General features: G+C 44.2%; 1 protein-coding gene across 1 annotated transcript in view; it reads right to left on the bottom strand.

Annotated features, from left to right (window-relative positions):
* The window catches only part of gabrb4 (gamma-aminobutyric acid type A receptor subunit beta4), a 68358-nt gene that overhangs the window by 31193 nt on the left and 16776 nt on the right, over positions 1–20389 (bottom strand). Inside the window, exon 3 of the mRNA XM_057360171.1 lies at positions 2270–2337. Within this exon, the coding sequence (XP_057216154.1) occupies positions 2270–2337 (68 nt within the window). The remainder of the gene's footprint in view (positions 1–2269; positions 2338–20389) is intronic.

Genomic DNA, 20389 nt, shown 5'->3' with positions numbered 1-20389 from the left:
GGGGCGGACTTCGTCAGCTCTGAATCTTCTATGGGTCAAGGTACCTCCCTGCTTCTTGGTCTCCCTCCATGGGTGGAATTATTCCGGAGTGGTCCTGTTCTCTCTCACGTGAGTCCCGTTGGGTCGAGCCATCTCCCCATGGACTCCCGGGATTCCTGTGGAGTGTGTCTTTGATGGGTCAAGATCTCCCTCGGTGGTTCTATTCTCTCTCCCGTGAGCTCCGTCGGGTCGAGTCCTCTCCCCACAGACTCTCGTGGTCGGCGTTGATGGTGCCTGGTGGATTATTTGTTTGCTTTTTGTGGACACATAATAAACTACCCCTTTACCCCGCAATTGAGTCTTCTCCTTGTTGAAATCCTGAAAGAGCAGGTCATGTATGAAACTATGTATTCTGTTACAGTCTATATCGGGTAAAAGTAAAAGGAATTATAGTTTCACTGCAGGTAGATTATCATTTTCAACTGCAGGTATCGTAAACTGCCAGTACTCTGTATCACTGTTAGATTTGCTGTTTATAGCAGTTTAGTCACGTTAAGGAACAACATTCTATACTTTCTAAACAGGGACATTTATTAGATTTCAATTTCTTGCCCTTACAGATTTAAAAAGCATTTGCGTGAATTATTCCTGTAACCTGGAACTTTTCAGACGCAAAGTATTTTGATCCAGCATCCTCGCGTCAGCATGTCTGGAAGAAAATGTCTAGTTTATGTGCTGCTTGTTTACAACCAAATAGTTAAGACCTTATATATCTGTAGATTTTCTGTTGTTTTGAAATTAAGCATTTTTGAAGTCAGCGTGCTGTCTCTTTAATACCTGGGAGTGATTTCATGCAAAGTTTAATCTAGAAAAAAGCCCTGCTCCCTGTCAGTGGATTTTAATTGAATTTCACTTGGCGCTTGATAATGCTGCGGCCAGAGCTAATGAACACACCTGCAGCGTAATGCATATGACACGTGAGAGAGACGACCTGCCGTGTGAACACTGTCTGAAACTCAACCAATAATGCTAACTGTACTCAACTAACTGTTCAATTCATATTAACATGTACAATACTGCTCCATATACTGAAACACCTGGGTTTTAAAAGAAAAACTGTCATGATGGTCAATGGAACAACAATATTTATTAAAGATGCACTGCTATTTCACCCAATAATCTGTATCTGTAGATAAAAGCAATTACAAATACAAAAATACAAAACTGCGTGAAACTATATTTCACTCATCGAGTTCCAAGCAGAAGTCAAACGCAGCACATATTTGTCCAAAGTAACCAATTTTCAGCTCCTTTTTGATTATCTCATCAACCTTATTCTCTGAGGCAACACTGGACAGTGAAAAATGTCAGCGTTCTAAAATAAACTATCCCAAAACGTCATTTTCAGAAGAGGCGTAGAGTTGTGTCAGGACTTTTCTGTGTGAAAAAGTAAATAAAAAATGAGGAGCTAATGTATTCTAAGCACTGCATCTTTTCTTCACACATCGGCTAGGCCTGGTTTATTTTAGTCAGGTGAAGACTGCTTCCCGTGATGACTGTAGAAGGGTCCTCTCTGATGATGAGGTCATGCCGTACCTCTGGGACCGCCGAGAACCGCAATTCCCCGAAAGCGCAGCAACTTCAGGCATCTAATTTCCTCGGAGGGTCTTAAGGTGGGATCGCACTGTGACTTATTCTCCTGGTGCGTCGCACTCATAAATTTCCCAATAAAAGAACTGATCTGGGATCATATTTCCTGCTGTCAAACCATTATTACCCAACAATGCGAACAACCGATCCAGATGCAGTGCTTCCACTCGAAGGTGCTTTATGGATTCAGGCCGCAGTCGTTGAAGCAGAGGCGCTAATAAAACCAAAGTCCCTGACGCTGCAGGTAGAAATGATGAATGCAGGAGTCTGTGTGGGGTCTCCATGGTAAGTATGTATGGGGAGTAGTCAGCAAAAATGCAGACGACTGCTCTTTAAGTAAACTGCTTTTTAAGGGCCCCAGGGCGATGTTTAACTGGGGTGATGGTCCAAAGCCAAAAAGGTCGACTAGCGCTATATAATTGGTCATGACCACAGTTATACATAATTATGCATGCTGATCGTTTTGGAATCGAGCATCATTAAAGGTTCAATGGAACAGGCCCAAAACCAGATGATATGATCCCAAAATCTAGAGCTAAGGTCAACTTATGATTCTCAGCCTTTCAAATATTGTGAATAACAAAGAATAGGCGACAATAAACGAAGTAATAGCAATATTTCTCAAATCAACGTTACTAACCATGTTGACTTCTGAAATGGAGTCAATGCTGGCTATGTTGATGCTCATTCCCACGATGACTGGAGGACCTACAGCAAAGGGAAAAAAGAAACAAAGAAACAATATCTGTTAAATTACAATGATACACAAACTCATGTTTATCCAAAATGTATAAGAAATATATACAGTATATAAAGAGAAATCTATGTGAAACAGCATTTGACATTGATGCAATTTGTGCCTTTGCTTTGGTCATTGAATATTCAGTGGCTCCAAAGTGTCTCTGAATAAAAAAATATCAAAGCAAGTGGCATCTGCAATTAAGTTTTGTCAGAACCTTATATTTTAGTGAATATTTTAAGTTCTACTCATCAAGTCAAGTCAAATTTATTTTTTTAGCACATTTTACAATTTGCATTGCATCAAAGCAGCTGAACAAGTCAAACAAAAAGCAAAAATAGGACACACATATTCACAGAGGTGTTCCATCAGAGTAACCAAGGTTCCCTTTCTGTCGGTCTCTCGACGTTGTGTCGAACTGACAGATGGGGTTCGTCCCTGAGAACCAATTGCTTCCGACTTCATAGAAAAGGCCAATGAAAATTGGCTAATTAAATTTGCATGCCAGACTCCGCCCCTGGATATCCGGGTATAAAAGGGAGACGGCGTGCCTCATTCATTCACCTTTTGTTCTTCGGAGCCTTCGCTCATGATCAACAGACTTCGCTACAAGACTGCCGGCTCAACGACGTGGTGCAGCAGACTGTCCCTTCCTGCAGCGACTTCCCCTGGGCGTCTCGGTGGTTCCAGAAGTGTTCGAGTTTTTTCTCTAAAAGAGCAAATTTCTCCAGCATGGCATGTCCCGCTGTTCTCGTGGGTGCAACACACTCATCGAGGAGGGGGACGGACACGATGTCTGCTTCCAGTACGCTGGGGCAGATGTTGTGGATATGTCCTGCCCACACTGCGGGCGGTTGACGATTCAGACGTTGCGTCACGGGTGGCTGTGTTCCCACGGGACTCAGCCACCACCTCGTCTGCTTCCCGTTCTGTGACGACAGGACTACGACCCTGCTGCCCGCTACGGCGAGCAGCGAGGGTGATATGAGGATTACTGTGAGCGCTAATCCGTCAGCCACTGGCTGTTTGCACCTCTTCTTGCTCGTCTGACCGTTCCCCATGAGACGGTCCACCGTCTTATTCCTCAATCACGTATCGGACACGGTACGTGATGATGAGATGTCTGTTGCAGCATCGGAGGGTGACTTACTGGCATCAGACTCCGACGATTCCTTGAAGCTCCCTCCCTCGGGGGGTCGAGATCAGGAAGAAGCGGACGTCGAAATGTCAGCCATGCTTTCCCGGGTCGCCGGCATTGGGTTGCGGTGCACTGCACTGCCTCTCCCAACTCAGCCCCCAGGGAGATCGAGAATACCTTCGGGCTCGACCCCAGCCATTCCATTGCTGGTGGTCGATCCGGGACGGTTCCTGCCCCGTCCCGACAGCCCATTTCTAAAAGTTTTCTCCCTCTCTGGGCGTTTATCACAGCCGCTCTCACCCTCTACAGGACGGTGTTCGGCAACTCAACTTTGCGTCACGGCGAGACCCAATGACGAGGATAATCAGCAGCCTAAGCACTCTCAATCGACGGTGCGTTGTGCCACATCATCGTCTGGGTATTATCACAGCCACTCTCACCCTCTACACAACGGTGTTCGGCAACTCGATGTTGCGGCAAGACCCAATGTCGATGATAATCATCAGCCTAAGCACTCTCATTCGATGGTGCATTGTGCTAAAGGTAAAACTGCATAGCCGATCTCCTCTCCGGGGCCCCCCCCCACGGCGAGGGATCTGCATTGCCAGCCATTGAACCACCCCCGGGAGGTCGATGAAGCAGAACGTACCCCTAGCCTCCCTGTCTCGGTCCCTGGGAGCCTGACAAGTGCTTCCCAAACCGTCACGGTGACTACGGGATACGTTCCGTCTCGGCTACGCGATCCAACTCCCCGGACGCCCGCCCAAGTTTCGGGGCATCCTCTTAACCTCAGCAGAGGCAAGGATGCCCCGTGCTTCGGGCCGAGGTCGCCACCCCTCTGGTGAGGAAGCGATCGTGTTCGTCCCTCTAGCCGAGATGTTCAACTGGTTTTACAGCCCGTACTTCATCGTCCCCAAAAGAGCGGGGGTCGATAGATCTGCGTACCCTGAACAGGCACCTACTCAAGCTGCCGTTCAGGATGCTCACGCAGAAGCGCATCCTGGCATCTGTCAGATGTCAAGATGGATTCATGGCAATCGACCTGAAGGACGCTTACTCTCATGTCTCTTTCTCCCTCATCATCGCCCGTTCCTACGGTTCGCTTTCGAGGGTCAGGCATATTAGTACAGAGTCCTCCCCTTCGGTCTGTCCCTGTCCCCACGAGTCTTCACGAAGATCGTGGAAGCCGCCCTCACTCCCCTCAGGGAGAGAGGTGTGCGGGTACTAAATTATCTCGATGACTGGCTCATTTGACACACTCGTGAGATCTGTTATGTACACACAGGGACCTAGTGCTTCGGCACCTAGATCGATTGGGACCACAGGTCAACTGAAAAGGAGCAAGCTCTCCTCTGTGCAGAGCATACTCTTTTTTGGTATGGAACTCAACTCTGTCTCCATTACAGCGCGACTGCGCTCAGTCAGTGTTGAACTGCCTGGAATATTTCAAGCAGTCAGCGGGAGGAGGCTCCTGGTTACATGGCATCCTCGACGGTGGTGATACCCCTCAGGTTGATGCACATGAGACCGCTCCAACACTGGCTACAGAGTCGAGTTCCCTGGAGAGCGTAGCACACCGGCAGCAGGCGGATAGTTATTACGCTTTTCTGCCGACGCACCCTAACCCCTTGGTCTTCAATGACCTTTTCTACGGACGGGGGTCCCTCTCGGGCAGGTGAGATGCGTCAGGGTCGACAGACGCCTCCCTGCAGGGTTGGGGTGCCGTGTGCAATGGGCTCGCAGTGTCAGGGCGATGGACGGGCACCCGCCTGCGCAGGCATATCAATTGCCAAGAGTTGTTGGATGTGCTACCCGCACTGAAGGGGTTACAACCTCTCGTGCAGAACAAGCACGTGCTGGTCCGGTCGGACTGCACAACTGCCGTAGCGTTTTAACCGCCAGGGTGGCGTTCGCTTATGGCAGCTAACACGACTCGTCCGACGCCTCCTCCTGTGGAGTCCGCAGGGCCACACATATCCCAGGTGACCTGAACCAGACAGCCGATGTGCTCTCTCGTCAGTTGACGCCTCGCGGAGAGTGGCGACTCCACCCCCGCGTAGCCAGCTCATTGGGGACAGTCAGGGCGGGCTCAGGTAGACCCCTTCGCCTCCCTGGACACCACCCATTGCCGCTAAGGTACTCCCTGCCTTGGCACGGAGGCTCTAGCGCACAGCTGGCCGTGGGACAAGCGGAAGCACGTCTTTCCCCCAGTGAGCCTCATTGCACAGACCCTGTGCAAGGTCAGGGAAGAGGAGCATCAAGTGTACTAGTTGCGCCATACTGGCCCAACCGGACTTGGTTCTCGGAGCTAATGCTCTTGACGACAGCTCCCCCCTGGCCGATTCCCCTGACGAAGGACCTGCTTTCCCAGGGGAAGGGCACGTTATGGCATCACAGGCTAGACCTCTGGAACCTCCATGTCTGACCCCTGGACGGAACGAGGAGATCCTGAGTGGCCTACCCCCTGCGGTGGTTAAGACCACTACTCAGGCTAGGGCCCTGGCCACTAGGCGACTATACGCCTATAGTGGTGCCTCTTCTCATCCTGGTGCTCTTCTCGGAGAGAAGACCCGCGGAGTTGCTTGATCAAGTGGGTGCGGTCCTTCCAGAGACTCGAGAATAATCTCTCCCCTTCCAAACTGAACGTGTATGTAGCCGCTGTTGCCGCTCATCACGACCCAGTTGCTGGTAGTCTCTAGGACAGCACAACCTGATCATTTGGTTCCTAAGGGGCGCGGGAAGGCTACCACCTCACCCATGCTCCGTACCCTCTTACGACCTTGATGTGGTCCTGGAGCCCCTCGGAGATGCCGCTCTTTCTCACTTCACGATGAAGACGGCTCTCGGGAGGATGCTCAAGAGGGTAGCGGACCTACAAGCATTCTCCGTGTCTACAGATTGCCTAGAACTCGGGCCCGGTTATTCTCACGCTATCTTGAGACCCCGGCCCAGCTACGTGCCCAAAGTTCCCACCACTCCCCCTAGACACCAGGTGGTGAACTTACAGGCGCTCCCCACCGGGGAGGAAGACCCAACCCCATCCGTGTTGTGTCCAGTACGCGCATTGCGCCTCTGCTTGGACCGCACGCAGAGCCGCAGAAGCTCTGAGCAGCTCTTTGTCTGTTTTGGAGATCAGCAGGGAGGGCTGTCTCAAACAGAGATTGGCGCACTGGATCATGGACGCCGTCACTATGGCGTACCTGTCCTAAGATCGCCTACGCCCACTGGGTGTGAGCTCTCTCCACACGGAGTACAGCCTCCTCGTGAGCACTGGCTCGAGGCGCCTCTCTGGCAGACATCTGCAGAGCTGCGGGTTGGGCTACACCCATCACCTTCGCGAGGTCCTACAGCCTCCGCGTAAACCGGTATCGGCTCGAGTCTTGCGGGCATCAGGCAAGACTGGCGGCCTGTAGGGTGTACGCCTATGACAGTACCTTCCCCCCTTTTTCCTAAGGGGGTCAGCGTACTAACTAGTCTCCCTTCTTCCCCCACTGAGTGAAGAACAGGCACTCCATCCATCACTAGCAAGCACCTCCTGCGGGCGGGCTGGGCAGAGCAGCCCTGCCCCTTAGGCCGGGTATCTCCGGAGTTATTCGCAACATAGCTCTAACCGGACCTAGTGCTACCAGACGTTGCAACCCCCCAGTTGGGCGGTTCCGTCTGATGTATCCTCATGCTGGTTCCCACCTTGGTAACCCATGACCTCCTTAGGTGGACCTCCACCTCGCAGTTAACTCCTTCAGTCCGCACTTCTTCCCATGAGCTCTCCCCTATCGGTGAGACCATGTTGGTATCTCCACTAGACTCCTCCCTGCGGTAGGAAGTGGTCTCTGTAGCGCATCCCCCAATTGAGGAAGTAGCGCTTACCCAGTGGCCTTACGGTACCGGGCGGCTTCTCGCTGTTAGAGAAACAAGGCCGCCGCCTGTGAGGCCGAAGGCAGGGCCTTCCCACCTTTCAAGAAAGCTCTGGGACCCCCTACCTACCCACTGGTAGGTTACAATTTCCCAGGCCAGTCACTGTCGCTTCGCTAGAGATTGTGACAGGGCACAGTGTTATGGTGTTTTCCATAGGAACCCCATCTGTCGGTTCGACACAACATCGAGAGACCGACAGAAAGGGAACGTCTCGGTTCCGGATGTAACCTCGGTTCCCTGATGGAGGGAACGAGACGTTGTGTCCTCCTTGCCACAACACGTGCTGTCCACTGCAGCAGTCGTGAGAGGTCTCAGGCTCCTCAGAACTAAGGTGAATGAATGAGGCACGCCGTCTCCCTTTTATACCCGGATATCCAGGGGCGGAGTCTGGCATGCAAATTTCATTCGCCAATTTTCATTGGGCTTTTCTAAGAAGTCGGAAGCGATTGGTTCTCTGGGACGAAGCCCATCTGTCGGTTCGACACAACGTCTCGTTCCCTCCATCAGGGAACCGAGGTTACATCTGTAACCAAGACGTTATAACTCACTAAATGGACTAGGATCATGTTCAGAAAATGATCAAATCATTGTATTTACTCTACCATTTTATCTGTTATATGACCCTTTTAAAACATGCAATGGAATATATCTTTCTTTGACATACATATATTTGCCTGCATTTCTTTGTGGTGCCACTAGTAGTGCATTAATTATTACACACTTAAATTTTACAATTTAATGTATATTTGAAATACTGTATTGAACATGCTAGATAATAGAGAATATGATAAAAAATGATAGAGCATATAATTTTTACTCTAAAATTAAAGGGATAGTTAACGCAAAAATGAAAATTCTGTCATTTACTCACCCTCAAGTGTGTTCCAAATCTTGTGTTGAACACAAAAAAAATATATTTAGAATAATGTAGGTAACCAAACCGTTGTGGGTCACCATTGACTACCATAGTAGTCTGGTTTCCTACTATGGAAGTCAATGGTGCCCCAGAACTGTTCGGTTACAAACATTTCTTCTTTTGTGTTCAGTGGAACAATGAAACGTATACTGGTTTGAAACAACTTGATGCAGAGTAAAGGATGAAATCATTTTTATGTTTTGGGTGAACTGTTCCTTTAATGTAACTACATTACGGTTAATTTGAATATTACAGCATGACCAAAAACATGCATTGACAAAAAACACCACATGTCATTGAATGAAGTCAGTAACAGCCTGTATGGAAATACTGATGATTTCATCTTGAGCTGTTTCTGTGTGAATCTCGAGATAAGAAGTTAAAATTGTTAAAATGTTAAAATTGCTAGGTAATGCAAAGTTTCTTGTTCTATTTTAGACACAGGGTGATAAATCTCACTAGATGGGTTTGGTATGATATCTGGAGGTTGCTCAGGCTTGTCTCCTGTGGCCACCAAATGAAGACAATGTCAGTGTGATAAATCTGTGCTTTACAGAGGTGAATCTCAAAATTGGTAATACTTTACAATAATGTTCACATCTTGGTTATTGTTAATTCTTAAAAGATTCTTATGTTCGTACTTTAAACGTGGTGATGGTGTAAGAGTGTACTTGTTTCATACGCCTTATTGCAGAACCGTGAAAATTGTAAACATGATGCAATATAAAATATGGAAGAAATTGTCCTCATTTCAGAATTTTATATTAGATATTTGCACTGGAAAACAAGACAACAATACGGATTAGGAAAAGGATTCTTTTTGCAGTGTATGTTCTGACATTTTCTTTGTTTATCATCCATCTTCCCCGCCGTCTTAAAATATCTCCATCCAGAAACGCTGGAAAAACGCCCAAAATTACACGGTGCGTCTTGAAATATTTACTAACTGAGCACTTGACTGAGAGTGCAGGCCTCCATCTCTCTGAATATCTGCTCCTTCTTCTATGGGCAGTGCTACTTTTCACCCCCTTCCTTTCACAGCTGACATGTTTGCACGGCATCCCGCCTCACTCTTAAATGCCCGCAGTTCAGTTTTTTTCCCTGACCCCATCTCTCTCTCTCTCGCTCTCATAAAAACAGAAGAGAGACTTGCAGTGCTTGTAGAGGCAAGGAAAAAGTGGAGCCATTTTCCTGTGCGCTTTTTGAAGGCAACCGGCAAGTATTTTCCCAGGAGATGTCAAAGTACATTCATTTTTCCTGTTGTATACAGCGAGGCCTGAAATCTCCTAAACGCTCCTATATTCTACATATTTTTGACCTGGGCTTCCATGAAACAGAGGCACGCTGGAGAAAGACACCCCCGTATGGGGACGCCACAGCTCAAAATTAAATTACGTCCTGCGTTCGAGACTCTAAGAGTGAGTTTGACTATTTTGAAGAGTCTGTAGTGTGTGTTCTTGTGAACATTAGGAACAGTTACTCCAAGGCCCATTTACATCAAGTACAAAAAATAAGAACAAAATAGGATAAGATAAATGTTATACACTCTAAAAAATGCTGGGGTTGTTTTTTTAACCCAACCGCTGGGTTGAGCCTGTTCGGTCATTTTGTTGGGTTATTTTCTCAGTGTTGGGTAGTTTTTTGTGTAACCCAATCGTTGGGTTACCGGTTGGGTCCAACTGAGTGACAGTTCAGAGAGTAAACCCCTCCCCCTCCTCGACGCCTCAGACAAACTCTACCTTCGCGGGCATTTTGAATCACATCAGGAACAAGCGAAGACAGCTGTTATTCGGAGAAAAAAGGTATGTTTGAGAGTTTTTAATCTATAAAACTATCACCGTACATCATAAAATGCATAAGTATGTAAAATTCGGCAGTTCACATTAGGTTTGAAAAGTACCATTTAGCTTAGTTAGCTTTGGTTAGTTAACGTTACTCTGAATGCCCACGTTGTTTTAAATTACAGCGTTTGAATAATTAAAACGTCCTTTATGGCCTACATTTCCTCTGAAATTTGTGACTTGTGTGAGTCAATTGTGACCCTGGACAACAAAACCAGTCTTATGGGTCAATTTTTCGAAATTGAGATTTTTACATAATCTGAAAGCTGAATAAATAAACTTTCTATATATATATGAGTTGTTAGAATAGGACAATATCTGGCTGAGATACAACCGTTTAAAACTCTGGAATCTGAGAGCGCAAAAAAATCAAAATATTGAGAAAATTGCCTTTGAAGTTGTTAATCAGGGGCACTGTGGCAGACCATCCACTCACAAAAATAAAGTTTTTATATATTTAAGATAGGAAATTTACAAAATATCTTCATGGAACATGATCTTTACTTAATATCCTAATGATTTTTGGCATAAAAGAAAAATCGATAATTTTGACCCACACAATGTATTTTTGTCTTTTACTAAAAATGTTCCCGTGCTACTTAAGACTGGTTTTGTGATCCAGTGTCACATTTAGTTCAGTAAGTGCATCTATATTAGTTTGAGGTCAACACGCGAGCGTCGTGTCAAAAATGCAAACATCCAGCTAATCTTTTTTTTTTTAATAAATACTACTAGTTTTCGGTCACGGAACGTAGTTTTAACAGTCTTTTAGACGAGAATGTAGTTGTTTAGACCTTAAATATGCGATTTATATATAAATATAGCGCCTCTTTGAGAATTTGGAGATGTCGGAGATGTGAGCTTCAGGCTGTCAGCGGTCGTTCAGCACTCGTGGCTCCGCTGAGAGCAGCTTTATCTCGGCCAGTTTTTCAATATGCCGTGCCTCGTATAGTGGTTAACCGTGCGATATAATTAATTTTGGGTATATGAAACGAGCAATCATTGGTCTTATTATTCTACGTGTTCCTGAATTAGTCGAATGAGTTTAAGTGTTGTGTTAACGTTTATAATATTTTATTTTTTAAGTCTATATTTTACTATCTGTAACGTTACTAGAGACCTAGAGCTCACAGCCTCTGGCACTTTTCTTTTTTCGTCACTGACAGGGTGCAGAATAACAGCTAATAATAATGGATAATTCTGTTCAGGAGAAAGAGGAATGGAACTTCGATGTCCTGATACCAAGCTTAAAGGTAAACTTTATTTTGGTAAAATGCAAATATGTTTCTTTATATGTCCATTATAACCCATTGTGCTCTGGGTAGGCCAGTTTTCTTACATTCTTCTCTTCTTGTCTCTTTTCTTCTCTCTTACTCTCTTTATAGATGAACAAATTGATAAAGAAACCCTCCTCCTGGACATCCACTTCCCGAAGTGCACACCACACTGTTGTCTACTAACTCCCAGGAAAAGATCGATCCTCTTCAGTAAGACTGCTCTGTGGATATGTCAGGTCAAGCAGTACTGGAACCAAAACAACTAACGCTCTTTAAACTGTTTTCTAAGTTCATATGAAGAGGAAAGTTCTCGGACTACTACATTCCTTGCAAATGTCAACCAATACCATGAGAAAATAATGTTTTTACCAAAGGTTTTTACTGTACTAGCTGCACCGATATCAACATTTGGTGGTTCAAATACCCATGTGAGGTCTCTCTTCAAGTTAAGGTATTGTTTGTACATTTTAATTCACAGAAATCCTACAAAGTTTGTTGCCTCCCGAAAACGGTGTCCTTTTTTCACATCCTAACGCGTGTTTATTTCCCATTTTTTAAATAGAAAACGTGTGCATAGACTGATATTTTATCATATAAGTGCAGTTCTACCAACAAGGGTTTAGTAAAATATAAACAAATGGTTCAGTATGTTGGTAACAAATACATTCTCTGTGTTTTATGTCACATCCATAATGCAATGTTTAAATAAAAATGTTTATGTTAAAATCTAAACTTATGTAATTTATTTATTGATAAATCCAAGAATGACTCAACCAATGGCGCTGGACCGGGGCGGGACTGTCGGATTTACCAACCAATGACAGGTAAGTGGAGCGTTCAGGAAATCTTTAAAAACACGACCTTTGTGCAGTTCAATTCAATGTAACTAGTTTTTCATTAGTTAATTTTGAAAATGGAAAATAAACACGACTACAGTTTGCACAGGATGACACTGAAAAAATACAAAGAGCAAGTGTGCCGTTTACCCCGGAAGCGAGTAGGACTTCCGGTTCATTGCCCCAAAGTCTATGGGTTTTTTGAATGGATTTTTGGTATTTTCACGTTTTAATCTATGACACGAAACACACCAGTTACAACCCGCTTGCAGTGTTGGGTAAGTTACTCTGAAAAGTAATGAATTACTAGTCACTAATTACATATTCAATAGTGCAATTAGATCACTGTATAAATTACTTTCTATATCCTTCATCAACCTTGATTAGAATTGATTCAAGAATAGACATGAAACGGCTCTTTTAATTCATTCAAATAATTAATAAATAACTTCATAAATTATTCTCATTAACTGACCAAAATATACAAATGTGAGAAGGATACATTAAAGCATACATTTTAAAGTTAGACTTATACTTTTTATGTCATTTCCACTATTGAATATATTACACAGTATTTAGCTCAATTACATCAGAAATAACTAATTAAATTACAGAAAAAATAAGAGTAATCCCTTTCTTTACTTTTTATAAGGAAAAGTAATTAAATTACAGTAACTAATTACTTAGTGACTAGTTACACCCAACACTGCCCGCTTGTGATTTTTTAAACCTTTATTGTGGTTTAAAAATGGCTTTAAAACGGCAGTTGCTAACAAGTTTTTGAAAGCAACTACATCCTTTGGCGGGGATGTTAGATGTCACCGCGCATGTAAATCTCACAAATAATGCAACATGGGCACAAATCTCTAAAAACATTGTTGGGGATTCATTCACTGAGTAATTACTTATCAGGGAACACGTTTTTAATAAAGTTTGAAAAAGTTGTCGGAGGTTTGGTGGTGGTGAGCCCCGTTTTAGGTTTTTACTTCTGCCGATTTTATTTAGGCTTCAAAAATAGCAAATATTGTGTTAATCTGTAAAGTTGATCTTGATAGACAAACCGTGTAAACTTCATGAGCACTTGTTAATAACAGATCTTATTTTTTGCGATCTTCCAAAAGTCTATGGGAAAAATACATAGGTTTTCGGTCGAGGGAACCATTGCGGCGTTAAATTCCGGATTGGCCCACAAAAATACATAATCTCTAAAGTACAGAGTGTCGCCACGGTTATCTTTATAGTTAGTGTTCTTACTGTGAACAGACATTTAGTTTGTATTGTGACAGCTTGAAGGAATGTTCAAAACTGCTCTAGTAAAACTCTTTGAAAAGCAATTGACATTTTTTAGTGTGTTTTACATGTTGAGGGATATCTGAAATTATTTTGTCACAGAGGCTATTGATGGCGCTTATCTTGTACTGAACCCAGAACGTTTCTTTCAGACGGGGCTATGATGGGGGTCATGTGCCATTCATGATTATTACATCGAAAGGTCCAAGTGCTTCGTGGGACTTCCATGTTGTAAAAAACCAGCAAGTGACCTGATGCCGTTTTTAGACATCACTCCCCTGACCTCAGGCACTTAGTGTAGAGTGTTCTTCCAGCATAAGCAAATAACTCACAGAGAATTGATGGAGTATACTGTACTAAAGTGTGTGTGTGTGTGGCAGGCTCAGCTCCAGTAAAAGATCTGCTGGTCTTTGATTATCTGCCAGTCCCTTCTCAGATTTCAGCTTGGTTTTGATACGTGAGCAGGCAGGACATTGAGGACTATTGATGTTTTGACAGTAGATGCTGCCAATTTGTTGAGGTTTTAATTTAAGACCAAACAAAGAGAGGAAACATAAGGCTTAATCTGGGTTACAACTGTCTATATCCATGTCTTTGATACACGCTGGTTCGATATTACCACACAAAAGCTACACTGAGCTCTGGAACTGAGCCTAATAATTTCATTAGCTATTTATGTAATTGCCTGAAAGTTCCACAACACCACACGTGACATTAGATATTCACAAATCCATGCGCTCTTATTAGCTTATCTATAATAATTATTATGGGCTGCTCTCTTGTGCCTGCTCTGAATATCTTTCCCATTTACAAAGAAGCGGAAAATTATGAAAAACATAACATTTTAAAAACTACTCAACAAGAACAAAACATTGATTATGAGCCATTTTCAATTCATTTTTTCGTTGAAATAGTTAACCCTATTCCAGCCTTGTATGCAAAGATTTTAATACATTCATAGTTGAAGAGTAAATACTGAGTAAATGCACAGTTTATTTGTGCCTCCCAACCAAATCCAAGAATGACTCAACCAATGGCGCTGGACCGGGGCGGGACTGTCGGATTTACCAACCAATGACAGGTAAGTGGAGCGTTCAGGAAATCTTTAAAAACACGACCTTTGTGCAGTTCAATTCAATGTAACTAGTTTTTCATTAGTTAATTTTGAAAATGGAAAATAAACACGACTACAGTTTGCACAGGATGACACTGAAAAAATACAAAGAGCAAGTGTGCCGTTTCCTCCAAAGAAGCCGTGACAGCACAAAATGGTAGATCATTTCAAGCAGAAGCTGTCACATTTTCAATAGGACTTGGAGATTTGACGGCTTTGTTTGTGCTACTGCTCTTTTGCATACTCTGACATTTTGCATTTATTTGCTTAATGCTCCGGGGCGTCTGTATGCCCCCACACCCCCACAAACCGCAGCACCACCTCAAGAATTCAGCGTGTTTCCACCCATTTTTTCATCTGCGACTCCGCTAGCAGATGGTACCATCATCTGTGTACATATTTAAATGACAAATGTAAGGCAGGTGGCATCTCAAGAGATGCTGACTCCATTCAGACGATCGCTTTGCTCCCCCAACGCCTTTGTTTTCCTAAACTGTGGGCAAACCACGAGGAGCCCGGCACCGATGCAGCGAAAAAGTGAACAGCAAGTAGAAAGAACAAAAATAGCAGTTCTGACGGAGCAGGAGTAGCACAGATACAGCGTCCCGGGCCGAATTCTCACGGGCCACTGCTTGTTCCCTAAGCAGGTTTCACTGACACAGCAATGTTTCTTTTCTACAGGTAATGATGATGGCAATGCCGTGTCAAACCCTTTTTCCTTCAGAGAGAGCTGAAAGTTCTTACTGGTGGGGGGTGAAAAAAACTCAAAGCGGTCGCCTGATGATATAGGCACAAGTCTTCGGCATAACTGTGGATTGCCGAGGATTTATCGCCCCAATTAGTTTAGGAGTTAATGAGCTTTCGCCATGTTACGGAGCTTAATATAAACAGGTCTCAGTTTGAGCTAAACAAAAACACACACCTATTAGTGGTGGGCGGATCGATCCTGAAGTATCGATACTTTCGATACTGAGGTTGTATCGAAAAGGATCGATCCTAACATAAGAATATCGATACTAATGTGTTTTTACTACTGATTTTATTTATTTACTAATGTAGCTAATAATTGTATAATGAATAAAAACTATTTCCCATACACCTAGTTTTGCACACGTTGCTCCTACCTGCCCTGCTGTGTTTTGTAGTCCGCTATCACGTGACTCAGCAGCGCCAAGCGCAAGCACGCAGACGCTGCTGCAGCCAGCGAAAAGAAGAGGAGCATCGTGTGGAGTTTTATCACCTCGGTGAATAAAAACACTGCGAACTGCGATGTATGGCAGTGGGCCTTTGGGGGTAAAAAGCCAAAGATTGAAAGTACTTTATTGTTTGAGAGACAAAGTAAATAAAGTGCTTAAATAATAGTGTGCACTTTGTTTATAAATTCACTTAAAAAAGTGTAGTGAAAGGGAAACATGTTAATTTGTTCTATTATTTTGTCTAAACATAACACTGAACAAGGAAAAGCAGTTTTAAAATCTTTGTTCTTGAGTAATAATTTTGTTCACTTTTGTGTACTGGGATAACGAGAAATTGTTTTGTTATATATCGTTTTTCTGTTCTGTTATTCTGTTATTGTTACTATTTTCCAGTAATAATTTGGTGCAAAGTTCATGTTTGCAAATTCGATTACAGGAATAAATAACTAAATAAATTGATTTATTTGGTTTAAATGATGTCGAGTGTTTTAACATCTACATGATTAATTAGCCTACAGGCACATTAAGAGCACAAATCACAAAATATTTTAGTGGTCATGAAAATGTATTCAGATTTAGCATATTAATGATGCATTCATCTGATAAATCATTACATTTCATTTACAGGAAAGTAAATGTAATTTCAAGTGAATGCTTTTTAAAAGTAAAAAGTATTGGTATCGGTATCGAAATCAGCAATACTGGCCCTGCATTTACTTGGTATCTGATCGATACTAAATTTTACAGTATCGCCCACCACACCTATGGGTCAGGAGTCCCTGATTATGTGCTGTGCTCCAGAGCGCCCTCTACTGGGCTGCTTCCACATCATGTGTTAACGAAACGCATTTCGTTTCCATCCAGATGTCACTGACGTAAAAGGTGGAAAAAAGATCTCTTTTTGCAAAACATCACAGTATACTGTATTATTCAACATAAAAGCATTTTTTCTCCATCATATGTTTGTTTAATCCACAGTAGAATAGACAGATTGCATCTGAATCGGGAAAACAACAGAGCCGCACTCATTTCATCAACGCAGTCACGCACAGCAGTCAGCACCATACATGGAGAAACAGAGCGGCAAAGAAAATACCACTCTTGCACCCAATTCAAAATTCTAATCATCAACTCATTGCTTAGCAACAGAGGGGTTCCATAGCAACAAGGCAGCATTGTCACTCGTACATTGCAACGGGAGACACAGCGCTTCTTGAACATTGTATTCAATCCTCTTCTGATTTTTTCCAAACACTGGCATTGTGTCCCTTTCTGAGATTAAGGACATATAGATGATGCTTTCTGTCAAATCATTATAGTTGCATATTAGAAGATGCTTTAGGAACATGTTATAAACATGTATGTGTCAGGAGAATAGCAGAATATTCATGGTTCTCTGGATTTGTGTCTGACATTTGTAGTTATTAACACATTGACATTTAAAAAACATAAATGTGTCGCCGGACAGTGTGAGTCAGAGTTAATGGCTTATTTTTTATGTTTAAATAGTGTTTGGAAACACCCACACTAACAAGAAGGCCAACAATACAGCATAAGCATTAGAGACCATCAGCTAACATCTTAATAATGATTGAAATTGTATCGTAATGATTATTATTTAATCATTTTAATATTAGGCAATAATTGTACTCTTACCAGACACTTTTTGATATTGTAACGGTACGCTGTGTGATTAAATACGCATGATGAGAACAGAATCAGGTGAGGGACTAATTAACTAATAATGAACACAGAGACAAAATCAAACTGAAGACAACTGTTACATAACGCCCCCCTACGGAACGGCGCTACCTCGCGCCAACAAGGTCCAACTGAGGAGGGACGGTGGGGGTTCAGGAGGTGGACGAGGGCCTGGCAAGGGGCAGGCAATGGGGAGAGGTAGCAGTCCGTGGGGCCAGGGTGGTGAGGAAGGTGGGAGGAGCCAGGGAGGAGCCTGAAGCAGGAGGAGGTAGGCGGTGGTCCAGAGACCAGCCAGGGTGGTGGCCCACAGTGGAGTCTCCGGAGGACGGAGCCCTGGTGGAGGAATGGCTGATGACACCAAGGGGTCGACTGACGGAGCTGATTTAGGAGGCACCCATGGTGGAGATGAGCAGACAGAGAGCCCGGGTGACACCGAGGCTCCAGAGGGCCAAGGCGAAGCAGACGGCTCCGGCGACCGAGGCAGAGGCGGGGATCCGGAAGACCACGGTGGAGCCAGAGTGACCGAGGATGGAGGTGAAGCCGGGGGGAAGGCGGAGCCTCACTGAGCAGAAGGGGCAGATTGATGAGGTGTAGCCAGAGGATCAGAGCCCCGAGGTGATGGATGGTCGACGACTGACCAAGGTGTAGTCGAGGGAGTCAGGAGCCTAGGTGGAATCCGGGTCTCGGGGGCTGGTGGCGAAGACATGGGAAAGTCTACCCCCAAGGTAGCTGGTGGCTGGAGATCCCGAAGCACAACCGACCCAACGGCGCTGACGTGCAGAGGGTGAGCCGAGGCATCTCCAGGTGCCAGCAGACCCAGGGAGACGAGGAGGAGCTGGGCGGAACCAGCGGAGACGAGGAGGAGATGGGTGGGACCAGCGGAGACAAGGAGCAGCTGGGCGGGACCAGCGGGGGCGGGAGCAGCCAGTAATCCAATCCATTGGCACAGTCTAATATGTGGGAGTCCAGTATTAGCTCACCCTCTGCAGCGGGAGTGTGGGCGGGGCTTCCCTCTAGCCCCTCGATGTCCACGAGGACTCCCATGGCAGCACACGGTGTAGCCGGCTCACACACCTGGTCAGACGTGTCGTCGAGCTCGGGCTCCGGGGCGATGATCCGCTCTGTCGCTCCTTTAAGCAATGGCTTCTCGATCGCAGCAGGCTCGGGCTCTCCATCTGCAGTGGGCTCGTGCAGAGGCTCCGTGCAGCGGGGTGATGGCTGGCTGGGCTCGGGAGTGGGACTGGAGATATCCTCAGCGAGATTGACGAAGAAAAACAGTCCATTTCTCTCCAGCACCCACTCCACAAAAGCAGTGAAGTTTTCCTTAGGACCGTCTGCTGGAAGGCATGCCTTCGATCGCTCGCTCTGGCAGGTGAGGTAAAAAACACAGAGCGAGCGATCCAGGAAGTCCGTGAGGCACGCCAGATCTAAAAAGTCGAGAGTATGACTTTCCAGCGGACGGTCTCCCTGCTCCAGGCAGAGAACCTGGACGGCGGGTAAATCCATATTAAGGGTACAAAAAAGGGGGGAAAAAAACGCTTCTTTCTGTTAGGGTCCGGTACTGTAACGGTATGCTGTGTGACTAAATACGCACGATGAGAGCGGTAATCCGAAAAGGGTAACTTTTAAAAAAAACAAAGAGAATCCACACAAGCACACAGAACACAATCAATACCGGACAAAGGAATGGGGCAAAACACAGGGCTTAAATAACAAGGGAACAGAATCAGGGAGAACAGAATCAGGTGAGGGACTAATTAACTAATAATGAACACAGAGGCAAAACCAAACTGAAGACAACTGCTACAGATATATTGATACAACACATTGGTCAACAATTCTGGTTTTAAATGTCAAATGTATAAATAAAGTTTATTTAAGTATACAGTTACACAGTTACATATTTTACACATCACATCTTTAAACGTGTTTGGGGTGTGACTCAGTTTACATCTTCAATAAGGGAAACTTGCAAAAAGTAATATTATCTGTGCATATAAAAATAGGCTGTTTATAGATCATACATTGTTTGCTTGTGCTATCAAGTTTGCACATGTTATTACACAGACCCTCAGAGTCTTTGATGGATTACATCATTTCCTCAAATTCTGAAGCCAAAACAAAGAGAAAAGTGTGTACAGTGAGCTTCAGGACATGTAAAAAGAAACTCAGCAAGTAGCCATATGGTGCTGCCGCATTTGCAGAAATACACATCAGCTGAAAAAAGAGCTACTGTAGCAAAGCCTTAATCAATCAAAACCTCCAGTGAGGTAATGGAGAAATACAGTACAAGAGAACTCTCAGATTTCACTTATTCTGTCATGTAGAGAACAACTTTTGTAAAAAAAGAAATAAATAAGACCTATTATAATGTTGAATGGAGTGACAAAGATAGTGTAACTTTGGAAAAGGTTCTGTCGAACTGAATGGAGATTTATGAAGAATGCACTGTTTTTATTGGTATGATGTACAATCAAATGATCATGATTCACGATTTTTTATGTGGTCATTACATTATTTTTAAGCTGTGGTCAGGAAAGACCACTCTAATCTACAAGTACCCCATTACCAAAAGTAGCCTCTTCCAGGCAGCAAAGTTTTTCCATGCATATCCATATTTCCATGTGTGATTTAGTGTCAATACAGGTTATGTTTAAGATTTAGTAAACACTCATCAACGATTATTGCGTTTACTAGTATGTACAGTATATGTTCAGATAGTGTCACCATTGAGGTGCTAGTTCTATTGCATGCGGAAGGTCAATATCTCCCAAAGGCTCTTTTGAGCTATAATAAT

This window comes from Triplophysa rosa, linkage group LG19 (genome assembly GCF_024868665.1).
Source record: "Triplophysa rosa linkage group LG19, Trosa_1v2, whole genome shotgun sequence".
Lineage (NCBI taxonomy): Eukaryota > Metazoa > Chordata > Actinopteri > Cypriniformes > Nemacheilidae > Triplophysa > Triplophysa rosa.
The sequence above is the reverse complement of the archived record's forward strand: the minus strand, read 5'-3'. Positions and strand labels throughout refer to the sequence as shown.